The 17005-nt window shown below is 42.8% G+C and overlaps 1 protein-coding gene across 1 annotated transcript in view; it reads left to right on the plus strand.

Annotated features, from left to right (window-relative positions):
* The window catches only part of SYCP2L (synaptonemal complex protein 2 like), a gene marked incomplete at its 5' end in the record, with an annotated part of 61483 nt that extends 47616 nt beyond the window's left edge, over positions 1–13867 (plus strand). The window contains 9 exons of the mRNA XM_084870926.1: positions 212–285; positions 431–500; positions 4670–4771; positions 5767–5873; positions 6803–6819; positions 9294–9393; positions 9495–9553; positions 12733–12795; positions 13757–13867. Coding sequence (XP_084727052.1) covers positions 212–285; positions 431–500; positions 4670–4771; positions 5767–5873; positions 6803–6819; positions 9294–9393; positions 9495–9553; positions 12733–12757 — 554 coding nt within the window. The 3' untranslated portion in view covers positions 12758–12795; positions 13757–13867. The remainder of the gene's footprint in view (positions 1–211; positions 286–430; positions 501–4669; positions 4772–5766; positions 5874–6802; positions 6820–9293; positions 9394–9494; positions 9554–12732; positions 12796–13756) is intronic.
* Between the last annotated feature and the right edge of the window lie 3138 nt (positions 13868–17005).

Below are 17005 nucleotides of genomic sequence, written 5' to 3' on the forward strand. Positions count from 1 at the left end.
TCATTTTATCTACAGTGCATCTGAGGGCCTCTCAGGTGAATTCCTGAGCCAGTGATCATGTATGCCATGAAAGTCACAAAGGTTAGGGTTTTTCTTTCTCCCATTGTTTTTGATGGTGAGATTTACTATGTAGAGGGATAGTGAAATGTTAGAGCCTGAAGTTGCTTCATAGTGTGTTCATTCCTTTGAAACTGTTCTCTCTGGTACTCAGAACTTGAGAGCCCTCACCCACTGAGCAGTGTCTCTTCACTGGAGCATTCAGAAGTTGAACAGAATGTATCTGAGGTACTATTTAATCGTTGGGTTTTCCAGAATTATATTTGCATAATGTACTGGCTTAGTTCTTCTTAAAGGATAATGTAACATCATTTGTGTTTTATTTGGAAACAAATGTGTACATGTATTTGTGGTCTGCTTGCCTTTTTTCAAGACTGCAAATGAAGACTCATTGATGAAAAGTGCTAACCTCAAACATAAACTGGAAAACCTGGAAGACAGAGGTGAGAGAATACTAAACTCTTTTTGCAGAATTAGAGAAAGCAAAACTAATCAGATTTGGCGGGCTGTGATATTATTCAAATTGCATCAGATAAACATTGATGTGAGAGAGAAACATTTATTGATTGCCTCCTGACTGGGGATTGAACCCACAACCTAGGTATGTTCCTTGACAGGGAATTGAACCTTTTGGTATCCGGGAAGACACTCCAATCAACTGAGCCACCTGGCCAGGGCTGAATTATTTCCTTTCAAACATCATTTACCCTTGAAACAATGCACCCTCTAGAAAATATCCATCTATATATTTCAAACAAATGAATATTTTCCACAGGGATTTTTTTCCTCTCACTTTTACCGTTTTGCAGCTTACCACATTGTCAGGCACATAATGGCACCAAATAAGCATGCAACTGTCAATCTCTCAGCCTGGTGATGAACTCTTTTAGGTTTTTTATTTTTTTAATTTATTTTTTTAGGGAACATTTCTTGTAAATCTAAGTTAGAGTATTTCTTAGCATTTAATTTATTTATTTATTTATTTATTTATTTATTTATTTATTTATTTATTTTTTTAACAGAGAAGCTGGATATGGGCTCTTTCTTTTCCAGGTTCTGCAGAAGGAATGTGATCTTTAATGAAGTTTTCAGTTTATGAAGATTTTATTATAGCAAACTATGAACGTCATCATTCATTGATCATTTTCTTTATACACTGAGTGGCCAGATTATTATGATCTCTGAACACATAATAATCTGGCCACTCAGTGTGTGTGTGTGTGTGTGTGTGTGTGTGTGTGTGTGATTGTGTGTATTTAGAGGCTCGGTGCATGAATTTGTGCATGGGTGTGGTCCAGCCATCCTGGCAGGGAGAGGGGACATGGGCAGTTGGCCGGCCTGCCTGCTGGTCGAACTCCTGGTTGAGGGGACAATTTGCATATTAGCCTTTTATTATATAGGTCTAGAGGCCTGGTGCATGAAAATTCATGCACTGGAGGGGCGGGGGGGTGCTCCCTGAGCCTGGCCTGCCCCCTCTCACAGTCCGGGAGCCCTCAGGGGCAGGAGGTGACCTGGCAATCAGGGGAAGGTGATGCCCCCATCCTACCTCTGCTGTTGCCATTGCCAACAGTGTAAGCCTCAGCCAGCCCTTGTTACCTGAGCCTTAGGTGGCCCTGGGTGGCTGGGCAGCCACCATCTCAGGTTTGCCTGAGCCTTGGGCTAGCCCTTAGAGGCTGGGGGGGTGAAGGGGTTGAGGATTCCAGAGGCAGGTGTGCCTGGGGGTGGCCCTGCCTGGCCGCACACCTGCTGCCCTGGGTGGGGCTGAGGGGACTGGGCGCTGCTATCTGTGGTTGTGAGCGCTGCCATATTTGAGGGTATGGCAGTCAATTAGCATATTCCCTCCTTATTGGCTGTGGGTGCTTCCATCTTTGCAACAGTGTTAGGGTCAATTAGCATATTCCTTCTTTATTAGATAGGATATACACTGAGTGGCCAGATTATTATGTGTTCAGAGATCATAATAATCTGGCCACTCAGTGTATACCTGGTATACAATTATTTTAACATTATTCTCTATTTAGCATTATTTTAACAGCAAAATTCTTTTCCTTTTGTCATCTTGAAGTCTATGATGGGTATTTCCTACTGTGTATTTACAATTTCTCCCAAAAGGTAGTTTTAGTAGGTCTTAAAATGCTAAACTTTATTAATTTCTATTTATAATTTATGTAGCGGGCATATGGGTCTCTAAAGATTTTTATATTCCTCAATTTCTTTATTGGTAATATGAGATAGCCAGAATAAATTATCTTTTATTAAGATTCTGTTCTAGGATATAAGTTGTCCTTTTATTAAATCATTTTTATTTTTTAATTACGGGTATGTACATTATTATGTTAGTTTCAGGTGTATACCTTCAGTGATTAGACACTACATAACTTACTAAGTGATCATCCTGATAAACTCACACCCATCTGACACCATATAAAGTTATTAGATTATTATTGGCTATATTCCCTATGCTGTGTGACTGAGTTACTTGTAGGGGTGCTTGGGTGGTGATGCTTCAACATGGTCTGAGGCTATCTACTAGGTGTACTGGCTCAGGGATTTTCTAGAAGGTACAAGCCAACCTCACAGGAGGAACTGCCTGGGACTCCAGCAGCCTCCATCTTACTCAGCCTTAATCTCTGCTGTTTTTTACAGCCAGAAGTTATGAGAACTTCTCTTTCTCTTACTAAAATCCTGACATAGAAGGCTTTGTGTGGGGTTGGAACCTTTGTTCCTCAGGGTGGTCATCCATAGCCAAGACATCCCTCCCAATTTTTATGGAATCCAACACGTGTGGGTTTAGGAACAGCCCATTCTGAGTCTTTGCCTCTTCTACCAACCTTTATGTGGCTTTTTCTTTAATTCCTTAGTTGTAGGACTTCCATTCAGTCCATTTTCAGCGTGTTTTGAGTGATGATTTTGTAGTTTAGTTGTAATTTTGATGTTGTGTGGGAGGATGTGAGTACCATATTAACCTACATCACCTTCTTGGCCAGAAGTCAAGATGTCATTTCTTAGTCAAGATCTTATTTCATAGTGGCTTGGATATTCTGCAGCATTCAGTCATTCCTTTACTCTATGAATGTCTACTGAATGTCTGCTATGTTAGATATTCCACATGTTAGATAATCTAGAGAACAAAAAAAAATAATGCCTGACTTCATTGGAGCTTACCTTCTAATGGGGGAGACATAATATACAAGAAAAGTAGAAGGTGTATTATATTGTGATAAAGGCTAAGGAAAAAAAATCAAGGAAGGAGATTAATATTTAGGAGTGGTATTAAAATGTTATATTTAGATAAAGGCTAAGAAAAAATTAGGAAAGAGGTTTAGAAGCTGGGGTTGGTATTGAAATTTTAGGTTGAATGGCCAGAGGAAACCTTAATGCAGATATGATGGGGGTAGGGGAGAGAATGACTCAAGTTAGAGGAACAAGTGCAAAGATCTTGAGGTGAGAATGTGTCTGGGTGTCTGAGGAACCGCAAGGAGACCAGGGTAGAGGAGCAGAGTGGAAAATGAGGAACTTGCCTCTTTGCTTCTCTACCGTCTTCCCACCAAACTGTAAAACTCTTTGCAATAGTAACATTCAATTATTTATTATGCAAGTTAATTAAATTAGATTCTAGAACTTTCAGGGGAAAAAATCAGTAGTGATTAAGCTGGATATGTGAAGAGAGGGGGGAAAGCAGATGACTTTGCAGGGAAGAGTGTGTGTAGGGGCTAAGTATATGGTGGAGAAGAAAGTGGTTAAGGTGAGGAAGGACAGGAAGGAGTGGGTTCAAGGTGGAGCTGTTGAGTAGGCAATTGGAAACACTAGTTTGCTGCTTAAGAGAGCTCAGTCAAGAAGGGTAGTTGGGATTGATGAGGTCCTCCAGAGTCACGGTGTGGGGATGTATAAAGAGACATGGATTCATTCTATAGGCAGGACCTCAGAACCTGATGATGGGAGAGAAGTAGACAGTAAAGAGAAGCAGGAGTCAGGCTGAACGCTGTCTTTGATAAGATCAGGAAGGGGTGCAAGTGAATATCAGAGTAGAAAATATTTATTAAATGCCTAATTAAAAAGACAATATATGTTTAAGGCTCATAAGCTGAGGAGCCAAAGTCTCAAGCTAGTGAGGAGCCTCATTTATAAGGTAGCCCTCAGTACAACCTTGAAGCTCCAGTGTTACCAGCAGGTGGCGCATTCCGCAGGGTGCTAGCTGAGCTTCCAAAGCCCATTTGCCTGGAAGGGAACTTTGCTACCTTGCCATTTAGCCTTGAGCCTGCGAAATGTTTGTTGTTTTTTTGTTTTATTTTGTTTGTTTTGCAAGACATGGAGGGGAGCAGTATTTTTTATGCCAATACTTACTGCTTTTTGTTTGAGTCAGTATGTACTTATTCCTAACATTACAGAGCTCATGAAGGGGAGGCCTGTTCCCATGTCCTTTTTAGGCATCAGTAGACTTAGTGCTTTGATACTTGTTAAATGTGCCAAATAGTAAGTAATTAGTAACAGGGAAGAAGTTTCACTTACTGCTCGTCAAGGTAAGATACTAACTGTCTAAAAGAGGACAAGATAAACTTGGGATAAAAATAATGTGTGTGTTTGGTTGTTAATGTACGGTGCTTGCCTTTAGACACGTCGGATGGTAGTTTTGCTAAGTGGAAACAGTCAAAATTGGAAGAAGATGATGCTCCAGGGTCCTTTTCCTCCATGACGGAAGAAGCACAGTTGGCAGGTAACGTTATGCACCCAGCCAGCCAGTCAAGCAGGAATGTGAGCAAGTGTAAGCACTGAAAGTACCAACACGAATGACCAGGGAGTTACAGTTTGAAGACCATAGCAGCTGCAGAGCGCAAAAAACGAAGCATTCTGTCCTTTCAGAGACACATAAATGGCTGCACAAATTACAGATAAAAGCCAGCGCATCTCCTTCTATCCTTTAGACTTCTGCCTTTTAACTCGTTAGTTTCCAGGGTCCAGGCATTCCTCAACGTCTAGGTCTCTGCTTTAGTTGGTAGTTATTAACTACGTTTCTGTGGTGGATACATTCACTCTGTACCAGCGAAGGAGGAGGGTCTGAAATGTCTGCATTTGGTGGATGGCCTTCTGGATGAGTGATGCCACTATATTTTGAAACACAAGGCCCCAAAAAGGCAGCTTTGGGAGCCAGAGGTACTGCGGGTGGTGAAGACCAGGCAGCCTGGCTTCCAGTCCTGAAGCAGCCGGTGTGAGCTTGCACTAGGTGTCTGATCTCTCTGTTTTTTATATGAGGATTAAAGGAGCTGACACATGCAAATCTCTTAGGATGATGCCAGACCCCTCATGTGCTCTCAGGAAACTTCTGGCTTCCAGAGTTGTTATGCCAGCGTTTCCCTCATAGAAATGCCCTACCTATCACGTCCTCCTTAAAACTCATCGCACCTCAGCCTGCTCCTCAGGCATATCAGGTGCAGGGTGTAAAGTGCTGGGAAAGTTTGGATGAAGCGGGCACTTGCTGGAGAAGGAGGTTTGGTAAGAAGCAGCATGAAGTGCCTGCCGTGGGGACTCGGCTTGAGTTGGCCTTGCCAGCATCGGCCAGAGTCAGCCCTCTGCAGTCAAGCCCGGCAGCCAAGGCCTTCGTGGATGGGACGTGGGCTTCTGCCTCACTCCATCCTCTGGGCAGCTGATGGCCTGAGCACATCTACTTCGCACTTAGTTAATTTTACTTCATGTTCTGTTTTTATTGTTCAGAAAACATTTCTACTCCACCCCTGGCCGTTGTGCCAGAGCACGTGAATAGCTCTGCTGTCATCACCACCTTTGAGAACTTCACTAGAGAACTGGAAAGAAAATGTGAGGTAATGGCCCACTGACAATGAAAAGCTAGCTTGTTAGGAGTTTAAAGTAACTGGTTCATATTATTATTATTATTATTATTATTATTATTATTATTATTTAATTGCAAGTCAACTTACATTGTATAAAGCAAGGAAACATCAGATTTTTTAAAACTATATTTTATTGATTTTTTACAGAGAGGAAGAGAGAGGGACAGAGAGCCAGAAACATCGATGAGAGAGAAACATCAATCAGCTGCCTCCTGCACACCCCGTATGGGGATGTGCCCGTAACCAAGGTACATGCCCTTGACTGGAATCGAACCTGGGACCCTCCAGTACGCAAGTCGACTCTCTATCCACTGAGCCAAACCGGTTTTGGCCATATTATTTATTAATATCATTATATTTCATGTGTGCAAGTATTCCTGAGTCTGTCTTAGCTGTGGCCCCTGACTTCAGAGTCTTGGTGAAGTGTGGTTTGTATTTTAAGAGAGCTACTTCATGTGCATTTGCTGCCATGGGACCAGAAGGGCCATGTGGAAATTGTACTCATAGTTAGGTGTCATTGATGGCATTCTCAGACAACCAAACTTTCAGGAAGCAATGATTTTGTCACAATGAGGGACAAGGAGGAGGGGGAGAAGAAGGCACGTGGATAGGAGAGGTGTCTGGAACAAAGATGGAGGTAGGCTGTGGGAGGCTGTCCCAGAACTGTACCTGCCAGATGAACGTTGGGACCACTTCAGTCTCCTTTTTCTTGTCCCATTTTTGTATATTCCCTAGAGTTATTTAATAGCACATTTGAGAGAACTGTCCTACACTAACATACATCCATTTAACTAAGTTGGAAGATCTCCAAAGTCTTATTTTCTACAATATTCTATAAGCTAATTTATAATGGAAGTTGTACGTGATATTGAATATGTGTGCAAGTTTTTCTATTTTAGCTTGTTGTGCTGTATTGGTACCGGCCCAGAGGTAGACCATGGGAGGTGTGAGCATTGCACCTTATCACTGTTTGTTAGCAGTAATGTTTGCTATGCATGTTGTGTGCTGTCAAAATCTTTTTAATACAAAGCCTGTACTGGTATAGTCATGGTTAACCCAAATGTGATCTTGTATTGTTATTATGGTTTAGCTTAGGTACAGAAGGAGTGCACTTTATTCAGAATATGCAAAGCAAGCACCGAATTGTCTAATAAAACTTTTAAACCAGATACATCACTGTAGGTAAGTATTAGCTTTCAAAACAAGTTTATAAAAGTGTGATTGCTCACAAATGTTTGTCTCATAACCACTGTGCTGGGTTGTGAGGAGTTGGAGGGGAAAGTTGTGAGGTTTGATACATTGCTTAACCCTTCTAGGTGTCTGGTTCTTCATAAGATGAGGGGCTGAACTGAAGGCCCTCCTTAAGCCTCTTTATGGTACCATTATATGGTTCTAAAATACTATTCTTAAAAAGTCCATAATCCAACTGTGAAGACAGCAAGCATGTAAAATGCTGGATAAATCATATGTGGTATAGACATACAGTGGGATATTCATCTTTAAAAAGGAATGGAATTCTAATATAAGCTACAACATAGATGAATCTTGAAGACATTATTTTAAGTGAAATATATGAAAGGACAATTATTGTATGATTCCACTTATATGAAGTACCTAGAATAGGCAAATTCATAGAGACATAAAGTGGAATAGAGGTTACCAGCGATTGGGGGAGTGGGAAATGGATAGTTATTGTTTAATCAATAAAGCGTTTCTATTTGAGATGATAGAAAAATTCTGGAAATGGAGAGTGGTGATGGTTACACAACATTGTGAATGTCCTAGCATTATTGAATGGTACACTTAAAATAATCAAAAGGGTCAATTTTATGTTATGTATATTTTGCCACAATAAAAAAAAAATACTACACACTCATGCACACACAAACCCTTGTCACATGTGGCAGGAAGTAAAAAGGAGCTGAGATCTCAGACAGATGTGAAGGACAGACGTGTGAGCAGAGAGATGGGTTTCTGTAGTGACTGGAGTCAATCCAGAGTGATTACAGTGGAAGTGCCTCTGGAGTGAGGATTTGGAAACAGATTTGAACGGTGTAGGGAAGGTGCGTATAGAGATGGTTCCTGGTGGTGAGAGTGGCCGGTAAGTGAAGGTGGGGAAGAAAGTGATGGCAGGCCGCTTTGCTTAACTGAAGTAGAAAGTCTCTTAGGGCAGAATATATAACACGAATAGAAATTTACCGATTTTTTCAAACATTTATACATGCACTGTCATTTGAGTCTCAAGCCCACAAGGGACTTTAGACTCTTGGAACTTCCATCATCTTTTAAGGGGCATTCATGTACTCATTCAAAAAATATATAGTTTTATTGATTTTTAGAGAGAAAGGAAGGGAGAGGGAGAAAAAGAAACAGCGAAGTGAAAGCAGAACATGGATCAGCTGCCTCCTACATGCCCCCCTACTGGGGATGGAGACCAGCAACCTGGGAACGTGCCCTGCTTGGGAATAGAATCTGTGATCTTATTGGTGCAGAGGATGATGCCCAACCAACTGAGCCACAGGGCACGGCTATACTCATCATGTTGCTCAGCAAATGCACACAGCAGCGCTCGCTGGGTGCCGGGTTCTGTGCTCCATGCCGGATGCAGGGAGAGCAAACTGCAGGGCGGCCTGCCTTCACAGGCCTCCCGCCTGATGGAGGAGAAGACACAAGAAGCGAGCGAACAAATAAGCAGTTTAGATGGTGGTTAGGCACAGAATAGTGACTGTTAGAAATTTCAAAACGAAAACACAGAGATGAAAAACAAATTAGTTAGCCAATTTCAGGAGCAAGTGGAAGGTAGGAAGCACAGGAGCCGTGGTCAGTGGTACAGCGGCTGCTGCTGGCCCAGGCCTGGCAGCCCCCTTTCCCTGCGTCCTCTCTCCTTTGCTCTGCAAAGTATGATTTGAAATACCAGGTTCCTCCAGCTCCTGTTGAAAGGCTAAACCAAAGTTTGCATAGTATGTTTTAGGGTGAGGATAGGCAGGGGAGGGAAGAGAGACATCATGTATTCTTAAAACAAGAACTGTCTAGAGAACATGACATATTCTTTAAAAAAAAAAAAAAATATATATATATATATATATATATATATATATATATATATATAATTAAAATTTTTTTTTTACAGAGTGGAAGGGAGAGGGAGAGGGAGCTAGAAACACCAACCAGCTGCCTCGTGCACACCCCCTACCAGGGATGTGCCCGCAACCAATGTACATGCCCTTGACGGGAATCAAACCTGTGACCTTTCAGTCCGCAGACTGACACTCTATCCACTGAGTCAAACTGGTTTTGGCAAACATGATGTATTCTTGCAGGGGGAGGATTAAGAGGGACTTTGCCACAGCCAAGCAGTTCAGTGAGATCTGTTGCTTTCACCTTTACCAGGCTGAATAAACTAGAACAGTTTAACAGTTTTGTTCTTCGAGAGCTGACCAGCCTTGAGAAGGATATGCAGGCTCTGAAATGCCTTGAGAAGGATGTTCTGGTAAGTTCTTTGTGTTTACAATGTTCTCTGTGCCTTACAAAAATTTATTCCGGGGTGGGATAACAGCTTACTGCTTAAAGATACTTTTTGTTCAATTTTAGGAGTTTTGGGGGAAACAGGCTGTTGATCTGAAATCATTCTGTGATCTGCAAATGCTGAGGTATTTTTTTTTTTTTAATATTCTTTCTAGAAGTATCTTAGGTGAAGTGTGAGGGAGTGAGGGTTGATGTTGGTAAAGCCTCACACAGGAGCCTCGTAGCTGCTGCTTGTTAAACCAGCCTCTCTGTGGCGCTCTGAGCAGCGTGTGGCTTGGGACATCCACCTAGAAGTGTAAATTTCGAAAAGCAGAAACAGGGTCATTCAAATTGCAGTGGTTTTTTTTAGTTTTTTTTTTTTTTTTTTTTTTTTTATCCAAGTTGATTTATTTTAAGCAATATTTTAAAAAATGAAAGTGAGTAGATTTTGAGCAAAATATTTAGATTTGGGAGTAAACAGTTGATTTTTAGTTGTATACGGAATTGTGTTCTTGGTACAATCGATTTGGTAAAGAGCACATACATAGAAGACAAGTGGGTGTATCCTCCTCACATTCTGCGGCTGCAGCTTCTGTCCCTCGGCAGGCAGTCCCCTCCAGCTGCCTGGGAGGAAGTTCTGTCCCTCGGCAGGCAGTCCCCTCCAGCTCCATGTGGGGAGGGCAGTGCTTCTGCCTGGGAGGAAGTCTAGTGTTTTCTCCTGCCTGAACCATCAGGAGGGATCCCTGGGTAAACTTGCAGTGGCTACAGCTGTGTCTGCCAGTCGAGAACCAGCTCTGTCACAGAAATCTAAGTCAGATGGTTTTAGGATGGACAGTATCCTGCTTGCACCGTATATTTCAAACAACACGTTAGAAATCTGAGTTATCCCTCCTCCGTTACTCCATTTAGCACAATAATAATGACAGTACAGACCATGGGTTTTCAAAATGCTTTCCACACACATGGCTCTCCATGTATCCTCATACGTGATTAAGGGGCATATGCTTTTAGAACCTCTTCACTGAGTGCCCAGGTTTTGAATGGTTCTCAGACTTCTTGGAATTAGGACCTCTTAAACTTAAAAAAAAAAATGAAAGTATAACTTCCACTTTTTCCCCAGAGAACTTTATTTTAGTCTTTAAGGACATGGACTTTGGTGGAGGTCGTGGTGTGGCACCTGCAGGTCTAACTTGGGGTGAGGGTGTTCGGTCCTTCCCAGCTTTAGGAGAAGGACCACTGACCACCTTGCCATGAATGGCACAACTCACACGGTGCTAGAGTGCTAGGGTTTCACATACAGCATGGGAAGCACTTAGGTGGTGAGGAGATTCACTTTGGAAATAGCCTTAATGGCTGTGGCTGAGACCTCAACTGTGTTTTGAATGAGGAAACATTTTTAAAATTGATTTCAGAAAGGGAGAGGGAGAGGGAGAGAAACATCAATGATGAGAGAGAATCGTTGATCAGCTGCCTCTTGCATGCTCCCCACTGAAGATCAAGCCAGAAACCTAGGCATGTCCCTGACCAGGAATCGAATCGGGACCTTCTCATTCATAGGTCAACGTTCAACCACTAAGCCATAGCTGGGCTTCGAATGAGGACCGTCTTAATGGCCTTGTCATTGGGCACACATTGGGCACAGTTGGTACAATGAAGAGGCTGCACATGGCCATGGCCTTTTATTTTTTTGGCATGACCATTGTTCCTTTTTTTCTTGGTCTTCTCTAAAGCAAGGACCCAAGAAAGGCTTAAACTTTTAAAATTTATTGAGGATCTCCAAAGAGCTTTTCATTTATGGGTTATATCTGTGAAAAATTTCCATACTAAAAATTAAAACTGGGCCCAGCTGGCATGGGTCAGTGGTTGAGCATTGACCTATGAATCAGGAGGTCACAGTTTGATTCCCTGTCTGGTCAGGCCATATGTCAGGGTTGCACACTTTATCCCCAGCATGGGGCATGCAGGAGACAGCCAATCAATGATTCTCCCTCATCACTGATATTTCCCTCTCCTCCTCCCTCTCCATTTCTCTCTGAAATCAATCAAATAAATATATTTTTTAAAAATTGAGACTGGGATTTAAAAAACATATGTTAAAAATAACAAATAAATCTGTACATATTTATATAAGTAACAGATTTTTATGAAAAATAAGCAGATTTTTGAAAGCAGGAAATGTGAGAAGAATAGCACTTTTTTAGGTTTTTGCAAATTTCTTTAATGTCTGGTCTAATAGAAGACAGCTGCATTCTCATGTCTGCTTCTGAATTCAGTCTGCTGTGATATCATGTCCTGCAGCCTCTGGAAAATTCAACTGTATATTCATGAGCGAGTAAGAATAAAAAAAGCAAATGATGTCTTATTATTATTACCATTTTCCAAAATACATTTGACCTCACAGAACCTTTGGGAGCTTAGTTTTCTTAGAGGTCCCCAAGGAAAGGAGGTGGGTCCCTTTAGCGTTCCAAACATTCACACTTTGAGAAATGCTAACATAAAACAACACTATGATAAGCATTAGAGAAGATTATGCCCCTTAGTCTTCTGAAACCTGGGTAAGTCACTTATTTGACTGAAGCCAGATTTTAGATAACTGCCTCTCTAGTTCGTACAGATTACATTGTAGGATGCTAATTTCTATTTACATTCATCTCCCTTGATAATAGACACCCCCCCCCCCCTCCCGTGTGAATTTAGAATACCTCAAAGAGCAAAACTGCTTCTAAATATACATCCCTTTGGGTTTTACATTTGCTCTACTTTCTTCCAAACACCCAAGGAAACCGCCCTGTGGCTTGCCTGTGAGAAGGGATGGTGATGCTCTTAGCTCACACTGATGCTGACTGCTGAGGGGGTGCCAGGCTCTGGGCTAAACGCTTGGAGCGCCATGAGATTTAAAGGAGTTGATTAGCGTGGTTGATATCCAGTATCTGGATCTGGTCAGTGTCCAGTGTCTGTCCCTTTGTTACATTGACACATTCATGTTGGCCTTACATGATTTTCTAAGGAGATAAGAACATTTCTCAGACTAGATTATTTCAGCCCCTAGCTCGGGGCTGCAAAGAGATTGGGATTCAGTGATTTGAGTTGTGGTCATGAAACACATCTGCATATGTGTGGTTTAGTGGTATTGGCAGGAGATGCATACAATAGAATCAAGTTAAATAGTAATTTCTTATGTCAGTATCCTAGATTGGCCATTGACTCTCAGCCAACATAGATAACAATCTGTGAAATAACTCTATGCTTATGTATAACATAGTATCTATATTCCTATTTTTAATTGCCTAATGTGAATATAATGAGATGGACTAATTTCTTCCAGGCTTAATGAAATTCAGCCTTCCTGAAGAAAGCCAGCGTCCAGTTTTATTACCGCATTCCTGGGGTAGGTACAAGACTGGCTTTGTCCAGATGATGTGTACTGGAGTGGGGAAAGCAAACACTGAAAGATATGCTGTCCGTATTACAGCTCTTCACTGAGCTTTCTCCTCTTTCACAATATCTCCCATTTTTAGCTACTATCCTCTTGGATCTGGGTCATTCATTCACTGAACATTTACAATTGAGTGCTTGCTCTGCTGCCAAGCATTATGCAAAACGTGGAAATACAATGGCTATCACATAGACATGCTCCCACTCCATTAAAAACAAATTCCCTGAAGGAATACAGAAAAAAGACAAGTAAACAAAAATAATTGCAAGTTTACTAAATGCTTTGAGGGTTATTAACAGGGTGTTTTGGCAGAGAGAGTATCCATTTCAAAGGTTTCCTAAGGAAGTGACAGTTAAGTGACTTGGGAACAGTTTAAAGCAACCACATTGGGTGGGGGAGAACTTGACATGTTTGAGAAATATCTTGGCTCACAGTGGTATAAGGAACAGTTATTTGAAATGAAGTTGGGAACATGGTCAACTCTCAATGAGTGAGGGAAGGCCTCATTGCCCTTGTTGAGTTGAATTTTATACTGAAGGTGAAGGAAAATTTGGATGAGTTTGGAGCAAAAGCATTGAGGCTGAGGGTAATATAATATGATTTATATTTTAAGAAGAACATTCTAGCTACTGTGTTGAGAATTGATTGGGGAAGTAAAGAATAGAGGGCAAGAGGAAGAATAAAGAGGGGAAGGTGTTAGAGGTGCTAGAATTTTGGAGCTAAAATTAATAAATTACTGATAGATGGAAAGAATCAGTGAAGGAAGGAGAAATAAGGATGACTCCTAGATTTCTGTCTTTTAGCACTTGGATAGGTGGTGATGCCATTTAGACAGATAGGGAAAACTTGGGGTGGGAGGAATGTGTGGCTGGAGCAGAAACTAGAGTTAATTTGTTAACATTTTAACTTTCAGATGCCTATGCAATCCAAGTTTTGATGAGAACCTGGAATAATGGACAATTTTCCAGGAAATATAATTTAACAAAAGAGACTTCTGAATACATGGAATACAGGCAGATATTCATAGAAGAAATAAAGTTGATAAAGAACTACCCTACAAACATATATGGTCCAGATTGCTGCACAGAGGAGTTCTACTGTTTGTTTAAAGAAGAATAACTTTAGTGCTGTGAAGATTGTCTGGCAATGGTGAATTCATTATAGGGAATGGTCTATGACTTCCTTCCAGGGCAGGAAGCGCTCTAACCCAAGGGCAGGGGACACTAAGATATATTTAGCTTCTTATGGTCGTGGCTTTCTGGGGTTGAGTCAGACCAGTTTTACTCCTCTGTGAGGTCTTCAGGCATCACTTTATCTATTGAGTATGTTATATTCTCTGGTTCAATTTATCCACCTGAATGTAAGATTCACTACATGAGAATAGAGACTGGACCACATCTGTATTCCAACCAAAATGGTTGAGAGCTGTCCCATGCACCTAAAGGGTGCTGGTTCCATTCCCTGTCAGTGCACATACCTGTGTTGCAGTCTTAGTCCCCAGTAGGGGATATTTAGGAGGCAGATGGTGTTTCTCACATCAAGGTTTCTCTCTCTCTCTCTCTCTCTCTCTCTCTCTCAAATCAATTTAAAAAATGTATTTTTTAAAAAGAAACTATATTTCCCTTTATTCAGTACTTCCTCATTTATAATTTTCCCCACCTTGTTATCTATTTTGTCTCAAGGTTCATTGCTATTGTGACTTGAAAGAGAAAGATTTATACAAGTCAAAGTTTAGGACTATATTGGTTGTAGCATGGGGTGTGTTAATAAATCTCCATCTGGGTGATTCTATGAGATCAAAGTTTGTTCCTGGAGTCACTGAAAGTTTGCATTCCAGCTTCACATATGAGCAGTGGGACCTTAGCTAAATGAGGACTTCTTTCATGCATCATCTATGTAATGGGGATAAAAGTATCCACTTCTTGGAGTTGTTAGAATTAAGTATGACAGCATCTGCAAAGCTTTTAGCATGGTGCTTGGCACTATTATTAAAAAATATGCAAATAAAAAGTGTCATAGGAACATGATGCTCATTCCATTCCAAGGGTCAACATAGTCCTCAGCCCCAAGAGTTACCAGTGGGATTTCAGAACATCCATGAAAGTCACTGGACATCACTGGCAGACCTAAGGAGAAGGGTTAAGTGAGGGCTGGAATGAGAAATGATTGCAGGATGGATAGAATGAAAAAACAGAGGCACAGACAGCTAGAATTCTGTAGAACAGTGCTAACTCCCAAAATATTGAGCCAGGTACTATTCTGTATAATAAAACCCTAATATGCAAATTGTCCCCTGCACTGGGAGTTCAACCAGGAATTCAACTAGAGGGCGGGGCCAGTGGTGGCAGCAGGTGGCCGGAGAAAGGGAGACGCCCCTGGCCTGCAGCTGCTAGGGACCATACCTGTGGACGAAATTTATGCACTGGGCCTCTAATGCATCTACACTAATAAAAGGGTAATATGCTAATTAGGGCAGACATCTTCTGGAGTCCACCGGACATCCATCCAGACAAAGCCACAGCTGCTACCAAGGCCTAGGGCCGGCGCCACATGGGAGGGGTGGACAGGTTCGGTGCCAGCACCACGCTCCCTTTTGCAGAGGTGGGTCAGGACAGGCTGTGGCGGGTCCAGTCCCAGTGCTGCCCCTTCTGCAGAGGCAGCCACAGAGGCAGCAGCATGGCGAGGTATAGGCACCACACCTCTGCAGAGGCTGGATGGGGTGCAACCTGCTGTGCCTCAACCTTCCACAGCCCCTCCCCCAGCCGGCCTGGCCCCAGATTGCCCCCCTCCCGCCAGTGGGTGGGGGGTAGGGCCAGCAGCTGTGGTAGCTGGCAGTGGCAGCAGTAGCTGGTGATGGGAGCAACACCTTCCCCTCATCAGCCTGGTTGCCTCCCGCAGAAGAGGACATCCCCTGAGGGCTCCTGGATTGTGAGAGAGGGCAGGATGGGCTGAGGGACAAATTTTCATGCACCAGGCCTCTAGTTCTATAAGAAAAAGATGGTCTCTGCCATCAAGGGCTTGTAGTCTTTTGAATGAGACAATTGAGTGAATAGAGCGAGATAAATTGTGACGGAGAGGGTTCAAACTGAACTACCAAGTGAGATAGAGACAGACTCATAGAAAACAGGCAGATAGTTCTGGTGGAGCAGGGAGGTAGAGTTAAAAACAAAAAAAAACCCTCATGAACATGGACAGCAGTGTGGTGATTATGGGGTAGGGGGGTAAAGGTGGAAGAGGGCATAGAGGAGAGAGGGAGAAACATCAATTGGTTGCCTCATGTATAGGCTCTGAGTAGGAATTGAACCCAGGACCTTTTGGTGCACAGGATGACCACTCTAACCATGGACCAACAAAGGCCAGGCAGCTGTTGTGATTATTTATTTATTTGACAATCTAAGGGGAAAGTAGTCAGTGCCCCTGACTCAATAGTCAGGTACTGTATGTTTTAAAATTCTTGCAGCACACCATTGAAAATCACTGCCCTACAGTAAGACACCTTACAGATAGAGAAGAAAAGAGAAAGCCTTTAAGTTCAGTGAAAGTTCTTGCAGGCAACAAGAACTGTAGGGTCACTGCAGGGCACACTGGTAGTCGTGGGACCAGGCTCCATCCCGAGGAAGCAGGCCACGCAGCACCGCAAAGTGCAAGACAATGCTTAGGGCAGAGGTGGGACTTGTTAGTCCTGCGCTTCCGCAGGTCTAGGGAGACTCCATGGGGCACGGGGGTTCCGTGTGCGTTTCTCTTGGGACTGAGGCTAGAGAAGTCACTTCCAAGCCTAAGGTCTCGTCCACACACACACTGTCACTGCCGGGAAAAACAATAGGTCAGGTGGAACACCCCCTCCGCCCAAGCAGGGGAAGGCAGGAAAACCTGAAGGATTCACCCAACCGAAGTTACTCCGCTCAACCACACCAGGCTGCACTACTGGGATTTGCACGCCAGTCGCGGAGCATTGTGGGGCTGGTAGTCCAGGCCGGGGCGCTGGCGTCAGGCCACGGGACCCACAGAACTACATTTCCCAGGAAGGACCGCGGCGGGGAGAGCGGTGTGCTTGAAGACCGGACTCTTCGAAGTACCCGGGATGGACCGCTGGCGGAGGGAGCAGCGCCTTGTGCTTTTCTGCACCCTCCATGGGCGGGTCCTGGCCCCACTACCGTGGCGG

This window comes from Pipistrellus hanaki (genome assembly GCF_964339955.1).
Source record: "Pipistrellus hanaki genome assembly, chromosome: 2".
Classification (NCBI taxonomy): Eukaryota; Metazoa; Chordata; class Mammalia; order Chiroptera; family Vespertilionidae; genus Pipistrellus; species Pipistrellus hanaki.